This window comes from Meles meles, chromosome 9, assembly GCF_922984935.1.
Source record: "Meles meles chromosome 9, mMelMel3.1 paternal haplotype, whole genome shotgun sequence".
NCBI classification, from domain to species: Eukaryota; Metazoa; Chordata; class Mammalia; order Carnivora; family Mustelidae; genus Meles; species Meles meles.
In genome coordinates, this window is record NC_060074.1 from 41,310,397 (window position 1) to 41,325,244 (window position 14,848).

The 14,848-nt window shown below is 53.2% G+C and overlaps 1 protein-coding gene across 2 annotated transcripts in view; it reads left to right on the forward strand.

Annotated features, from left to right (window-relative positions):
- Nucleotides 1-13,467, forward strand: part of INPP5D (inositol polyphosphate-5-phosphatase D) — a 113,137-nt gene extending 99,670 nt beyond the window's left edge. For both annotated transcript variants that reach the window (XM_046018780.1, XM_046018781.1), the window contains 6 exons: nucleotides 1,068-1,155; nucleotides 3,488-3,637; nucleotides 5,114-5,210; nucleotides 6,653-6,919; nucleotides 10,887-11,493; nucleotides 12,328-13,467. In XM_046018780.1, the coding sequence (XP_045874736.1) occupies nucleotides 1,068-1,155; nucleotides 3,488-3,637; nucleotides 5,114-5,210; nucleotides 6,653-6,919; nucleotides 10,887-11,493; nucleotides 12,328-12,330 (1,212 nt within the window). In that variant the 3' untranslated portion in view covers nucleotides 12,331-13,467. The remainder of the gene's footprint in view (nucleotides 1-1,067; nucleotides 1,156-3,487; nucleotides 3,638-5,113; nucleotides 5,211-6,652; nucleotides 6,920-10,886; nucleotides 11,494-12,327) is intronic.
- Nucleotides 13,468-14,848: the final 1,381 nt, after the last annotated feature.

The following is a 14,848-nucleotide window of genomic DNA, read 5'->3' on the forward strand; positions in this document are numbered from 1 at the left end:
ACCCCCACTATGGTGACTGCGTCCCTCACAGACCTTCTCTGGTCAGATATCCGCCAGCCTGCTCCTGTTGCTGCCTGACAGGGCGGCCTTTCCTGCCTCTGCAGCTTCCAGCCCGGGTCTAACTTTGAGCCAGTCATTAGTACAAGTCAGTGAACAGAGCGTTTGCTGTGGCTCAGGAGCCCGAGAGTGCCTGCAAGCGCCCACAGTGATTTCCAGTCATTTGTTCTGGAAATTTTCGGAATGGAGATAGAGTCCGTCCTGTCCGGCAACAGGGCCCCCAGAGGCTGGCACAAGGGGTCTCTCGGCATCTGGATGGGAAGGAAGGGCCAGCCTGGAGCAGTGTATGACCTCTTCATCAGACTCCTCAGCGTCCCTGTCAGTGAGAGGACCAGGGCGCGCACATGAAGCTCCTCCCTGTGCTTGCACGGGTGCGGCCCTACACTGCTGAGGTTCGGGTTCTCCCCTGGGCAAAACCTGACACAAATGTGCCCTGAGCCAGACCGGCAGGGCAACTGGGAGCCAGCTGTCCCTCGCTGCCACAGGAGGAGGGGGACAAGGTTGGAACCCGGGATCTGTGCCTGCCGTTTGCTGAGCCACCCTCCAGCAGCCTGCAGAACACCCCGGGGGCTCCCCTGCAGTCCAGATGGAGGGCAGGCCTTGTGTACCGCCTACAGTGCCACCTGGGGTGGGGAGTGCATTTGAACCCACTTGCTGGTCCCATTACCTCTTTCTTGTCAGCCTGGCCCCCGCCCCCATGATGCTGGGGTATGCAAGGGGGGGGAAGGAGGAGAGGAAAGTAGTGGGGTGGGGCACACTTGGGGTCCAGCTCTCTCCTGGGGTGCAGTATGATCGGAGGGAGACAGGGAAGAAGTGAACCCTGCATCCTGGGAGGGTGGATGTGTGGTTCCTTCCTACTATCTTGGACATGGAAAGCAGAAATTCAAATTTGATTCAAATAAGCACACCAGCAGTCCTGTTTGCTCAGGCGCGCCCCTCGTCTGGGCTGGCAGCCTCTCCCTTCCCGTCCCCCAGCGAGCAGCTCTAACCCTGCGGCCTTCCCTGTGCAGCTGAAACCCATCATCTCTGACCCCGAGTACCTGCTGGACCAGCATATCCTGATTAGCATTAAGTCTTCCGACAGCGACGAATCCTACGGTAAGGGTCCCCAGACGGGCGCTGTCGGCGCCACACCTGCTCTCAGCTGGTGGCCTGTGAGGTAGGGAGGCGGTGGCATCTCCATCGCGGGAAGCCCACCGTCCTACTCTCATGCCTCTCCTCTCCCGCTGCCAGAGGGACAGATACTGGTCAGTCACCCTTCCTGCCCCTCGGGCTTCTGGGAGGAAGAGCCAGCAGCCACGACACCTCTTGTTTATTGGGTCATTCCTGTGTCAGATTCTCAGCCAGGTGCTTTACTGAGGATTATTTGATCCTGACAAGGTCTTGTAAAGCAGATACTAGTCTCCCAATCAGTAGGTGGGTAAGCTGAGGCTCAGAGAGGTTAAGGGACTTGCTCAAGGCCACAGGGAGTAATTGGCTGAGCCCTAGTTTGAACCTAGGTCTGTCTGCCATTGCTTAGGGCCCCTACTGGGCAGACACCAGCCATCCTACTAGAGAGACATCATCTTCTGTGACATTGTCTTCAGCCGGTCCCTGGCTCCAGCCCAGTGTCTGGTTCACCCTGGAACGTGGTACATTCAGTGTGACTAGAACACAAGGGTGAGAGGAGCAGGTGGCCAGAGAGTGGCTGGAGGTAGGTGCCAGGTGGAGCAGCTCCTTGCATAAGACAGGCAAGAATGTGAATCTGGGTCCGGGGAGGGTGTTCATTTTCGGTGGAAGAATTTGAAGGAGCTTAATGCTGATTCAGGGAAGGCAGGACATGGGAAGAGGCTGTAGACACAAAGGTGCCCGTGTGTGTTGGCTGCCCACTGTTCAGGCTCTGCCAAAAGCCCTGGGATATAAGTACGGTTGCTATACTCATTGCACAGGTGAGGAAATGAAGTGACTTGGTCAAGGTCATATGGCCACTGAGGTGGCCTTGGACTGGAACCCAGGCAACCCAGCTCCAGAATCCTGCCCTCCACCCTCCTGGTCAGCACTGGGAACAGGGTCTCTGAGCCTGGGCGGGGGGAGGCCAGAACCTAGGGATTGCACTGGCCTTAGCTGGGGAGGGTCTGTCCGTTGTGCCCGGGCAGAGAAGGGATCTGTTCAGAGTCAAGGTCTTTAAACCTCTGGTGGCAGGCCACAGGCACACAGGAAGGATGGTTCCGTTTTCTTGTTCAAAAACTCTCTTCTTCCTCTGTTTTTTTTGTCCTGGTGTTCATATAAACAGCATATCCTAATAATAACAGAAAAAAAATCAACCCACAGTCTCATCCCCTACTTAGAGCCACCATTTTTATTTTGGTCTAATACTTCCTCATACAAAGGCATACATAGATTTCTATATTTATAACCATCTTAGGGATTCCGTTTTCTATTCTGCTTCCCTCACCCAGTGAGAGACAGGTTGGGTGAGACACATTTTCCAGGATCTTCCTCCCACACAGCCTCCATGATGGCGGCATTTAATGGCTCCCTAATATTTCATGGGCTTCCTTCCGGCTGTTTCTGTTCGTGTTATCAGTAAAGCTGAGATGGATCTTTGTGAGTGTTTGTTATCCTCCTTCAGCTATAGCTTTGGTTCTTTTGGAGCGTTTCTTGAGGATAAGTTCCCATGTGTGCTGGGTCCAAGGGTATAAAGAGGCTGGTGATTCTTGACACTCAATATCCAACTGATTGCCTTAAAGGCTGTGTCCTGCCATGGTGACCTTGCTATGTCCAAGTGACCAGGGGTCCCCAGATCCTTGCTGGCACTGGGCATCTTCCTTCCACTTTTTGCTAATTTCCCATCCGTGAGAGAGTCCCTTAGTGCTGCCTTCATTTGCATTTTGGATGGCTGGGAAGACTGAATTCATTTCCATGTATTTAAATCAACCTAGAGTTGTTTTTATGTGAAATACCTACTTGGGTTACGTGCCCAGTTATCTGCTGGGATTTGATTTAGAGACGTTCCTCATGGGCTTCAGGTAAAACACCCTCTTTGTGAAGCTGTCAGTCTCTCCCATTTTCCTTTTTTCCTCTGTGCAGAAGTTTTAAGCTTTTGTATCTTCTTATCTGTCAGTCTGTTTTGCCATTTCTTACACTGCTTCAAACCCTGGGAAGTTATCATTCCCCTCCCGCAATCAGATTAGTAGTTAAGTCTGCTTTTCTGCTGGATTTTCTATGATTATTTATTTATTTATTTATTTTTTACATCAACTAATCCACATGTAGTTCATTTCACTGTAAGGTTTGAAATGTTTTACCAAGTTGCTCCAAGAGGTTAATTTGATAATCCCTGCCTTGGCCATTGTTTCAAAGGGGTGAGGGAGTTAAATTTACAGGCTGAATACAGGTTCTCCTGTGAAAAGGCAGGCTCTTGACGTGACCCTTGTGCCCACCTCCCCAGGTGAGGGCTGCATCGCTCTACGGTTAGAGGCCACGGAAACTCAGCTCCCCATCTACACACCCCTCACCCACCATGGAGAGATGACGGGCCACTTCCGGGGGGAGATTAAGCTGCAGACCTCCCAAGGCAAGATGAGGGAGAAGCTGTACGGTAAGTAGGCACGACCACTCCCCAGCTCCCTCTTCAGTGCTGCTGGGGTGAAATGAGTTGTCTCTCAGCCCAGCCATTGACTGTTCTCTCTGCTGTGGCCTCAGAACAGAAATCTACCATTGGAAGGGGTATGAGAGGCGATTTGGCCCAATTCTGGGTTGATTCCAGAATTTCCCTGTAGAACCACACCACCCCACAATCTGCACATCATCCTTCCTGGACCCCAGTCACCTTCCATCTGTTAGGATGTGAAGTTTGTGAATTTCCAGGGGCTCTCTCTTGTCTTCGATTAGGCTCTTAGGCCTTGTCGTTCCCTGTTAGCGCCTCCACCGAAGGATAAGATGACACAGGAAACCTGCCCAATCCCGAATAGCTCTTTCTAGGCGATAGGCGAAGGCACTGGCTACAGCTGAGATTGAGAATTTCCAGAATTTCCCGTGTGGCCCCTGTTCTTCCTCGTGCCCATGTGCTGTGCAGCTCACACACGGGGACACACTTGTGCACACCCTGCCCTCATGGTGCTTCCCAGGGCTTCTGGGCCTTCTAGGCTGTTTCACACATCAAACACACCAACCAGCCCCCCAGCACCTCTTCCGACTTGACCTCAAATCTCTGTGTCCTGTAAAACGACACCTGCTTCCTTCTGCTAGCCATTGGGAGGAGGTGTCTGTTGTGGCTCTCAGAAATGACACCCGTGCAGCCACACTCGGGAATAAATACTCATTGGAGATGTTGTCTTACCCCCTGTGGAATCCCAGCCTTGGGGAAGCAGCTCCTGTCTGTCCCCAGGGGAGACCCTGCTGATTCCCAGTAGGCCGGTGTAGATGCCTCATCTCTTAGATGAGAGCCATTACGGATCCTCTGGGGAATCTTGAAACGGCCCAGAGACCCTACTAATAGGGAACATGAGGAAGTGTTTAGACTCAAATTTAATTTTCTCAGCATCCTGCCTAAAATTTTAAGACTTGGAAATGAACATGCTGTCTGTAGTCGTATCTGTGAATTAAAACCTCTTTGCTTGAGGGGCGCCTGGGGGGGCACAGTTGGTTAAGCAGCTTAGGTCACGATCTCAGGGTTGTCATTAGATCAAGCCTCACATTGGGCTTCATGCTCTGTAAGGAGTCTGCTCCAGATTCCTTGCCTTCCCTTTAAACTGGGTGGACTTTGGTATCAAATGCTCTCCTGGAGCCCCTGCTTCTCTTGGTTTTATTCGGATCCACCAAGAAATATTTGCCTATCCCTTGTGACATCAACAAGCTGAAAATGTCCCATAAAATGATAACTCTGGGTCACACATGCCAGCTCTCCTCCCTCCTCTCCTCCCTCTGCAGCCATGGCAGACATAACAAGTCAATCACCGAATGAGCGTGAGGCCCACTGCCCTGCCAGCCGTTTGTCACTGTCCCGCTTCGGCTGCCATCCTGCCCAAACTAGGCACCGGGCCTCACGGGCTCTTAATTGGCTCTTTCTTTGCAGACTTTGTGAAGACTGAGCGAGATGAATCCAGTGGGCCCAAGTCCCTGAAGAGCCTCACCAGCCACGACCCCATGAAGCAGTGGGAACCTGCCAACAGGTAGAGCAGGGGGAGCGGCCAGAGTTTCCCTACAGACTAGCATGGTTTTGCAGACCCAGGACCCAGTAGAGGACGAATGGAGTGCAGAGAAACCAAGAACGAAGAGGGAACGGCAGCTCAGGCCCAGGACACCCAGCTCCAGGGATGCGGGTGTGCCTGTGCGAGGCGTGGGAGATGCTTCCATGTCAGAAAGGAGTTCGGGGGGTGCCCGCGTGGCATGGCTCAGTCAGTTGAGTGTCTGACTCTTGATTTCAGCTCAGGTCATGATCCCGAGGTCAGGAGATGGAGCCCCACGTCAGGCTTTGCGCTGGGCGTTGTATCTGCTTAAGATTCTCTCTCTCCCTCTGCCCCTCCCCTGCTCTCGCTGTCTCTTAAAAAAAAAAGAACAGTTCACTGACATTGGCTGAACCCTTGGTGTGTGTCAGATTCTGGAGAAACCAAGGCAAAATTGGTGCAGCCCTGACTTAGGCACCCTCAGCCTAGCAGAGAGACACTGAAGGGAGGGAATGGCTCCCGTGTCTCCTGGGAGCCAGGGACAGCAGCAGGCATGGCTCTGTGGTCAAGGAGCCCCATCCTGTTACAATGAAAAAAATCATTGAGGAAAATACACCCAAGTTGCTCTTGACAGAGCCTGCACTGGAAATAATGCAGACATTGAAGTCTCTATGCCTAGAGGACAGCAGTCCCCAACAGCAGCGTCACCTCGGCTCACCGATGTGGTCCCAAGCCCTAGAATCAAGCCAGATGGCGGGGTCACAGGCTCCATGGCAATTTGCCTGCTGAGGGGACACCAGGGGCAACTGGTGCCAGTTGGCCGAAGCGAAATCCCTAACACTGGTGTAGAGCCCAACTTCATCCCCTCCTTTGGGTCCCCAGACCACCTGTCCCTCCAGCCCTCTCCCTCATGCCTGCCCCACCCCTTCCACACGAACTCCTGTCACCTCTGCCAGGGCTGGGCCATCCCCTCCACGGCGTTAGGCTGAACCACCCCCTCCCACATTTGAGGTTTAAGCCTTGACTTCTGTGACCTCCCACTCGCCTCCAAATGCCTGCGTGGCCATCTCCATTCTGATGCTCACACAGATGTGCAAGCTGACATATCCCAGATGGAGCCCTTCATTTACCCCCCAGCCCTCCCCTGCCCTCCCCGCTTCCCCTCAGCCTGGCCTCGCCAGCCTCTATCCATCAAGCATCCCATGAGAACAGAGACCAGGCCTGCCATGGTAACGCCCATATTCCCTTCCGGCCTGAGGCCTGCTGCTTACTAGACACTCAGTAACTATTCTGTTGTATGAATCAATCAGTTCATTGTCCAAAAAGTGAAGGAGTAGCAGAGGGCCTGGGGGGCCCCAAGGGACCTCAGAGGACACTGTCCTCATGGTCCTGAGCTGGAGGAGGGAAGGGATCTTCAGGGTGTGACTTCAGGTGTCTCTCCCCACCAGGGTCCCTCTGAGTGGTAGCTCCAGCGTCACTGAAATCATCAACCCCAACTACATTGGGGTGGTACCCTTTGGGCACATGAAGCAGTCCCTGTCCCCTGACCAGCAGCCCACAGCCTGGAGCTATGACCAGCCGCTCAAGGACTCCTCCCTGGGGCCCGGGAAGGGAGACAGCCCCCCAACGCCACCCTCCCAGCCACCCGTATCCCCGAAGAAGTTTTCATCCTCGACAGCAACGCGGGTCCCTTGCCCCAGGACACAGGAGTCAAGGTAAGTGTCCTCTTCCTCAAGCCCTCTCCCTTCTCTGGGTTTTCACCACCAGGGAACCCAACTCTAGACTAGAAGCTACATGAGGGTAGTAGGGTTGTGTGTCCACTGTGACCATCGACTCCTCTTCAGGGCCTAGAACACAGCAGGCATTCGAAAAACGCCTGGGGAATCTCCATGTCCTACCCTATTGGTATAAGTTTGAAAGACTTTTTTAAAATTATAAAATTGGGGGCGCCTGTGCGGCTCAGTGGGTTAAGCCGCTGCCTTCGGCTCAGGTCATGATCTCGGGGTCCTGGGATCGAGTCCCGCATCAGGATCTCTGCTCAGCAGGGAGCCTGCTTCCCTCTCTCTCTCTCTCTCTGCCTGCCTCTCTCTAAAAAAATAAAATAAAATAAAATAATAATATTGTAAAGATATTGCCCCCCCCCCCCCCACAAAACAGCTTCCCATAAAAACTCTATTTATTGGAAATACATTTCTGTAACTAGTGAAACTTCATGCAGTCTCTCAGGGAACAGGTGGGGATTTCCTCCTTCCTCTGCCTTTTCAGCTACAAGGTTCCTGTTCCCATCCACAATCTTTCCATCCCTCCTTGTGGGGCCAATCAGAAAACACAGCCGCCATGGGGGAGTGCAAAGGGCAAGAGAGCAGCTGGCCTGCAGGAGAAGGGGTTTGGCTGAGAAACGTGGGGAAAGGCCAGGAACCCAGAGAAAGTCAACCTGTATCTAGAACCAGTCAGGGCAGCGTGGGCTAGCAGGACGGACCCAGTGGGGGGTAGGGGAGTAGGCCGTGCAGCCAAAGCCACAGCCCCTTCTCACAGGGGCCACATCCCAAGTGAACCCATCTGTGAGCACCTCATGGAAATGCCAGATAGGGAGCCCTGTGAGTTTTCCAGTAAGCACTGGGTAACTGGGAAATTAAAAGTGCAGATCCCAATGAATAGTGATGGGAGATGGACCAGGTATCACTAGCTTCGTCATTCCTTGGTCTCTGTCTTTGGAATGACTGAAGGGGGACTGCTCCAGACCTTGCTTCCTGTGAGGTCACTGTGTTCCTCAGTGCTGGTGTCTGTCTTGTCTGAGGAGCCAGGGAAGGAAGCATTGTCAAACATCATTCTTTTTTTTTAAGGTTTTTAAATTTATTCATTTGAGGGGCGCCTGGGTGGCTCAGTGGTTTAAGCTGCTGCCTTCGGCTCAGGTCATGATCTCGGGGTCCTGGGATCGAGTCCCGCATCGGGCTCTCTGCTCAGCGGTGAGCCTGCTTCCCTCTCACTCTCTCTGTCTGCCTCTCTGCCTACTTATGATCTCTCTCTGTCAAATAAATAAATAAAATCTTTAAATTTATTCATTTGAGAGAGTGTGTATGCAAGAGCACCTTTTTTTTCTTTTCTTTTTTTAAGATTTTATTTATTTATTTGAAAGAGAGAGAGACAGAGCACAAGCAGAGGGAACAGCAGGCAGAGGGAGAAGTAGCTTCTCGCTGAGCAAGGAGCCGGATGTGGGACTCCATCCCAGGACTCTGGGATCATGATCTGAGCTGAAGGCAGACACTTAACCCACTGAGCCACCCAGGCATCTCAGAACAAGGAGATTCCTGAAGTGAAATGTTTGTAACTTCCCAAAGTCAGCATATCTTTGTGCTGAATGACTTGCACACGGCAAGCACATGGCGTGGAACTGGGTGGAAATGTGTCCCCTCTGGTTCCACAGGTGACAGCTTCAGAACGGGGACATTCTTATGCAAGAGGCCCCAGAGTGGGGTTAGAAGCTTTAGAAAGGAAGACTCTGGAATCTGAGAAGTGGGGCTATTTTACCAGAAAAATTAACTCTGTCCTGGATATTGGTGCACTCATTCCCCAGCCATGGCCGCTTATGGGACTTGGTTTCTCGTTACCTGTGGTCAGAGACTTTTTAAATTTTGTGTGGTTCCCCCCACCCAGTCTCCCCCACCCCCAACAAGACTTCCCCTCTCTAGGAGTGGCAGAAGTTCCCCTCTCAGACAGAAGAGATAACTTTCTTCCATCTCCCTGCTCTCTTTCTCAGAGAAGGAGCTTGGGAATCACCAAAATGCTTATACCGCGGGGCCTCTTCCTGGCGCTGCCCCTAATCCTCTGGTCTCATTCACTGGGCTGTCAGGAATCAGGCCATGATTTTCCTTTCCTAGTTCTTGCCTCTTCATCAGAAACTTCTGATCAGTGCTACTTGGACTTTCTTGCACTTTCCTCCCTACACTAATTCATAGCAAAGGTCTCTGAGGATCAAGATAGGGACGCAGAGGGTGGCCTGAGGTGCAGGGACAGCTTTCCAAAGTCTTCTTTCAAAGGCCCCAACATTTCTGGTTATATAGCTACTTCTAGGTCTTTCCAAAGAGTAATGAGCAAAAACACCAAGTCTACAGTCAAGCTCCCTTTGGCATGTCCCTGAGGCTCGCCTCCCCCACACCCACGTCCTCTCGTCTCACTGGCACCTGGTTGAGGATGACATCACGCCTCTGTCCCCTGAGCCCACGCCTAGTCCCTGAAGAGTCTATTAGCCTTGGCTGGTCAGCAACTTGCAACAGTGTTTCAGCGCACATTCCATCAGTAAGAGGCGTCACTGCCCCAACACTGCGGTGGGTCCCCAGGGACCTGCTTCCCTTTTTTTCTGCAGAAAGCAGAACCCAGAACACTCCCCCAGGAGACTGTGCTGTTGGTCAGAAAGTAAAATGTGTTCCCATTCCTGGTTATAATCCGCTCAGCAGGAAATCACCTTGCATCAGAGCAGCAGTAATTCCGGAACCACATAAACAAAGCAGCTCTTACCTCCTCTGAGCTGCAGCCTGGAAATCCTGCGCAGCCAGCGTCAGGCAGGCCTGCTGGCTCCCTGCGGGCTTCTCTTCCTGGTGCTGGCTCATTTCTCTCCAGGCTCCCTCCGATTTTCAGCACGACCACCATTTTTTCTTTCCCAGGTCTCTGTGAGGACAGGAAGGAAAGCACAGTCCCCAGGAGCTCTCCAGGGAGAGGACTGTGTGAAGAACACCATGTGAATTGGGAGCACGGGACCCCTGAGCACAGATATTGTCTGTTTCGTGACCCCCTCCTGTGCCTGGGGCAACAGCTCACACATAGGGGGGCTCTGACATATCTGTTAAGTGGGGCTCCTTGAGCTGGGGCCCTCACAGAGCACAGATGGTCACTGAGGGGGTCTGGTCCCCTGCAGGCTTCTGTTCTCCTGGGAGTCAGGATAGAATTTGCTAGAGACAACATAGAGGCTGCGGATTGCTTCCGCAGGGAGGGGGGACTCCAGTAGAGGAGGTCTTTTGGCGGCGATGAGGGGCAGGGACTGTGGAGGGCAGGCTTCTCTGACAAGGACAGAAGAGGTGGTTTTGGTATTGGGCACGTTAGTGAGCTCCTTTGCCCCTTTCTCCTGCGAAATCTTCAGTGACGTCCCCCTTGCTTACTAGTGCTCTGGTGTCAACAGCTTTTACGGTTGCGACGGTCAAGGCAAGAAGTAGGCTTACCTGTGAGATCAACATTTCAGTCCACAGTACCTGCTCCTCTCATTTTTTATTTTTGTTTAGTTGAAGTGAAATTCCCGTAAATTGAAAGAAGTCTTTTGTATGAAACTCCAAGAAAATCACTATTGATGCTTTTTTTTCTTCAAAATTTTTTATTTAAATTCTAGTTAGTTGACAGTGTAATTGGTTTCAGGCAGTCGCATTTAGTGATTCATCCCTTACCTGTAACACCCCGTGCTCAACACAAGTGCCTTCCTTAATACCCGTCACCCATCTGGCCCATCCCCCACCCCAAGAGGAACCATTTTAAAGTGAACAGTTCGGTGGCACTCAGTACAGTCACAAAGTTGGGCAACCCCCACCTCCCTCTGGCTCCACACGTTCTGATCACCCCAAAAGAAAACCCCCTCTGGATGAAGCAGCCGTTCGTCAAATGTGCTGCTTCTCCGTGTCTCCCCTCTGCCACCCTCAGGTCCTGCGACGTGGGCAAGAACTCCGCGGAACCTTCCCCTCAAGAGGACGCACAGCTGACCAAGCCGGAGATGTTTGAGAACCCGCTGTATGGGTCCGTGAGTTCTTTCCCTAAGCCGCTTCCCAGGAAAGAGCAGGAATCGCCCAAAATGCTGAGGAAGGAGGCCCTGCCCTGCCCAGACCCAGGAATCGTGTCGCCCAGCATCCTGCTCCCCAAAGCCCAGGAGGCCGAGGGCACCAAGGGGACAGGCAAGCCAACGTCCACGCCCTTCCTCAGCCCCACGCCCCGGCTCCGCTCCTTCACCTGCTCGTCCTCTGCCGAGGGCCGGCCAGCGGGCGGGGACAAGAGCCAGGGGAAAGCCAAGGCCCCAGCCAGCCTCCACGCCCAGGTGCCCGCCAAGAGGCCCATCAAGCCGTCCAGATCGGAACTGAGCCCGCAGGCCCCGCCCCCGCCCCCGTTGGCGCAGCGGCCGCCCCTCCCGGTCAAGAGCCCCGCGGTCCTGCACTTGCAGCACTCCAAGAGCCGGGACTACCGCGAGAACGCAGAGCTGCCCCACCACGGCAAGCACCGGCCCGAGGACGCCCCTCTCAGCCGGGCGGCCATGCAGGTACACTGGGAGCACGTGCATGTGAGCGCGTGCGCGGGAGACCCCTGCGGGCCCAGGGGCTTGCACTGGGCGTGTGCATGAGTGTGATATGATAGCCAGGTCCCTGTTCAGATCCCAGGATTTGAACCAACGCCTGTCTGTCCCCGAAGGCCCTGCTCTTACACTGAAAGACTTAAATGAGGCGCTGGGGTAAACTCTCTGAGCCCTCTGGGGTCTGCCCTATAGGAACTCGGGGCTCCCTAAGTAAAGAGCCCAGATCATTTACCTTGCATTATCATCATTACCATTAAAATTTAAATTACCATTACCATTAAAATTTTCCCAATATTTTAGAGACTCCAGATGCACCATCCCATTCCTTCCTATAAAATGGGTTTCTTTTTGAGCAAAACTAAGAGTGCTTACAAACTCCCAATGGAGCCTGACTGTCTTGGGTTTGAATCCCAGCTCTCCCATCTCCTGGCTCTGTGCCTTGAGCCTCGGTTTACTTATCTGTAAAAAGGGGGTTATTCATGGAATCTGCCTCATAGGTCTATAGGGAGGATGAAATTTCATTATATATTATTACTACGTTATAACCTACATATAAACTATTATGTTTTACATTGCATATTTTATTTCTCCCATGTACTTTAATTACCACATATGCATATGATGTATGTGCATATGTACTGAAATATATGGAAAGCACTTAGAACAGTGTGTTGGCTCTTCTCGCCACCATGTGGAAGGAAGCCTGATCTAGTCCACAGCATGTAGGGACGTGGGCACCTTTAGTTCAGTCTGGCCTGGTGGAGAATTTGGCACTGACGGTCTTATGTTCTTGTCCCACAGTAAAGACCCTGGTGAGCTGCCACTAAGACCGGAGCCCAGAGGAACAGCGTGAAGCCACTCGGACCTTCTCCTAGGACCCCCTGTTGGCTCCTCCTACCTAGCTTCTGGTGCAGGGCTTCCTAATTTTCAGGAGAGGGCCTAGCTTCTTTGTGGCCAACAGAGTGTCCTGACTGCGAAACTTGGCACCAAGTGCTAAGGGTGGAAGGGAAAGTGGACCTGGGCCCCCAGCTTGATCTTGGTACTTGGGACCCATGAGCCTTGTTCCGGTCATCATTTTGAAGAACGGAACTAAAGCTCTGATTCGCAGGTGGAGATATAAAACAATAATAATAATATTAATAATAATAACTGCTGTGTGTCTGGAACGCTGACCACGTGCCAGGTACTGTGTTAAGTGCGTTACAAACACGAGCTGGATCTTCTTCAGCTGACCAAAACCACTTTCCGGACGCCCAGTTCAGAACGTGTGTGTCCTGAGTGGTTTGGACAAAGCATTAAAAATGAAGGCCAGTGCCTTCTGGAGTGAAACAGGGCTCGGGCTCTAGGGAGCTGAGTGAGTGGTTAACTTAGGGTACAACAAACCTGGCCCTGTCTAGCTTCAGTGACGCCAACTGCTTTAGCTAAAGCCCCAGGGCTGTAGGAGAGCTGGTGCAGAGAGAAGGGCTCTCTCTCCGCCTTCTCAGTTCTTTAGTCGGAAGGAGAAGGAAAATCAGCTCCTGCTCCAGGGGAGACATCCGGCTTTGACTCGTGCTAGAGGCTCCCGGGCCCTCCTCGAGGTGGGCAGCCATCACCAGGCCACGGTTGGAGCCAAACCCCCCAACACTTACTGTGCTCGTAGAAAAGTCTCTGCTGGCGCTCCTGAAAGCCGAACTCTCCCATGGGGCTGCCAGGGAGGTAGGCCTCTCAGTTCCAGCTCTCAGAACAGTGCAGGCATTTCTCTCCAAACTCCGTGGCTTTTGGCCCTGCTTCCTTGGTTACTAGGAGAGTAGATTGGCGATGTCTTTTCTCATGTTGCTTTTTGACATACAGAATTAGCATAGGAAATCAAATCCAGAAGTGTGAGTGCAGGAAAATGGGTACGCACCCCACATCCCCGTGTGTGTCTGTCTGCGTGACCAATAAATGTGCCTTTCTCACTCAGCTCCCAGCTGTGTGGCATTTTTTCCTGACATTCAGCCACAGACGCTTAGGCTGTTGGGCCTGCAGAGGCAGGCAGGGGAGGAAAAGCTTGTTGGGGTTTGTGGTGGTGATGGGATGATTGGCCCCCTGACTAGAGGGGACTTCGTGGGGCCAGTTAGAAGTTGGCATAGGGGGTGCCTGGGTATCTCAGTCGTTAAGCGTTTGTCCTGGGCTTGGGTCATGATCCCAGGGTCCTAGGATCAAGCCCCGAGTCGGGCTCCCTGCTCAGTGGGAGGTCTGCTTCTCCCTCTACCACTCCCCTTGCTATGTTCCCTCTCTTGCTGTCTCTCTCTCTGTCAAATATATAAAATCTTTTTCTTTTTTTAAAGATTCCACTCATTTATTTGACAGAGAGTGAGATCACAAGCAGGCAGGCAGGCTCCCTGCTGAGCAGAGAGCCCGATGCAGGGCTCGATCCCAGGACCCCAGGATCATGACCTGAGCCGAAGGCAGAGGCTTAACCCACTAAGCCACCCAGGTGCCCCAAATAAATATAATCTTAAAAAAAAAAAAAAAGGAGTTGGCATAGACGAGGAACAGCAGTAAAGGCCACACAGCTTCGTGGACGCTAAGGCACCGTGTGGCCAGCCAACTTCCGCTGATGTCATCACGCCCCTCCCACGCACACGCCGCCATCACCACCTGCTGTCCTCAGCGCACGTTCCTCCTGGCGTTTATAACCTGTTCGCTGCTTTGCTCTGGAAACAATAAACACATGTAAGCAACACCCACGTTGTGGGTCTCCAGCTCCCAGCCTTCAGGAGTGACTGGTACTGCCTGTGGGCCCAGGACCAGCCCGCACTTAGAGGGCCAGTGTGGGGGCTGCTGGGCCCCACCTCCAGGGCGCTTTGGCCGGGGCTGCTGTCCCCACCACCTCAGCCCGCTCAGTTTCCGCTCGGCTTCACCGACACCAGGCCTGGAGTTAAGGCAAAGCTCAAGGGAGCGGTGTTCTTAGCAGCCACGGAACCAGCTATTTGCCGCCCTGCAGCAGGGGCCCCGCTGCGACTGCAGCTCCTCACCGCCCTTAGGTGGGACCCCCTCACCCCACAGGCACACTTCCTGCTCCTCACAGAAACACCAGCTACCAGCCTGCTGACTCGCTAGGCCAGGGGCTGGGGTGGAAGGACAGTTGGAGACACCCAGACAGCCTTTTGGTCGAAGCCCCCACCCTGTAACCATCACCCTGTGGCTGAAGACCTGGGCATGAAACCTGGGGCTCCTGGGGAACCCACTGGCTGCCAGGATGGCGTGGGGGTGGGAGCGGCCCGCTCCCAGGAAGAGTATAAAGAGTATAAAGCTGGAGCTAAGGCCCCCACCTGGAATGGACGTCCGGACCCTCCCC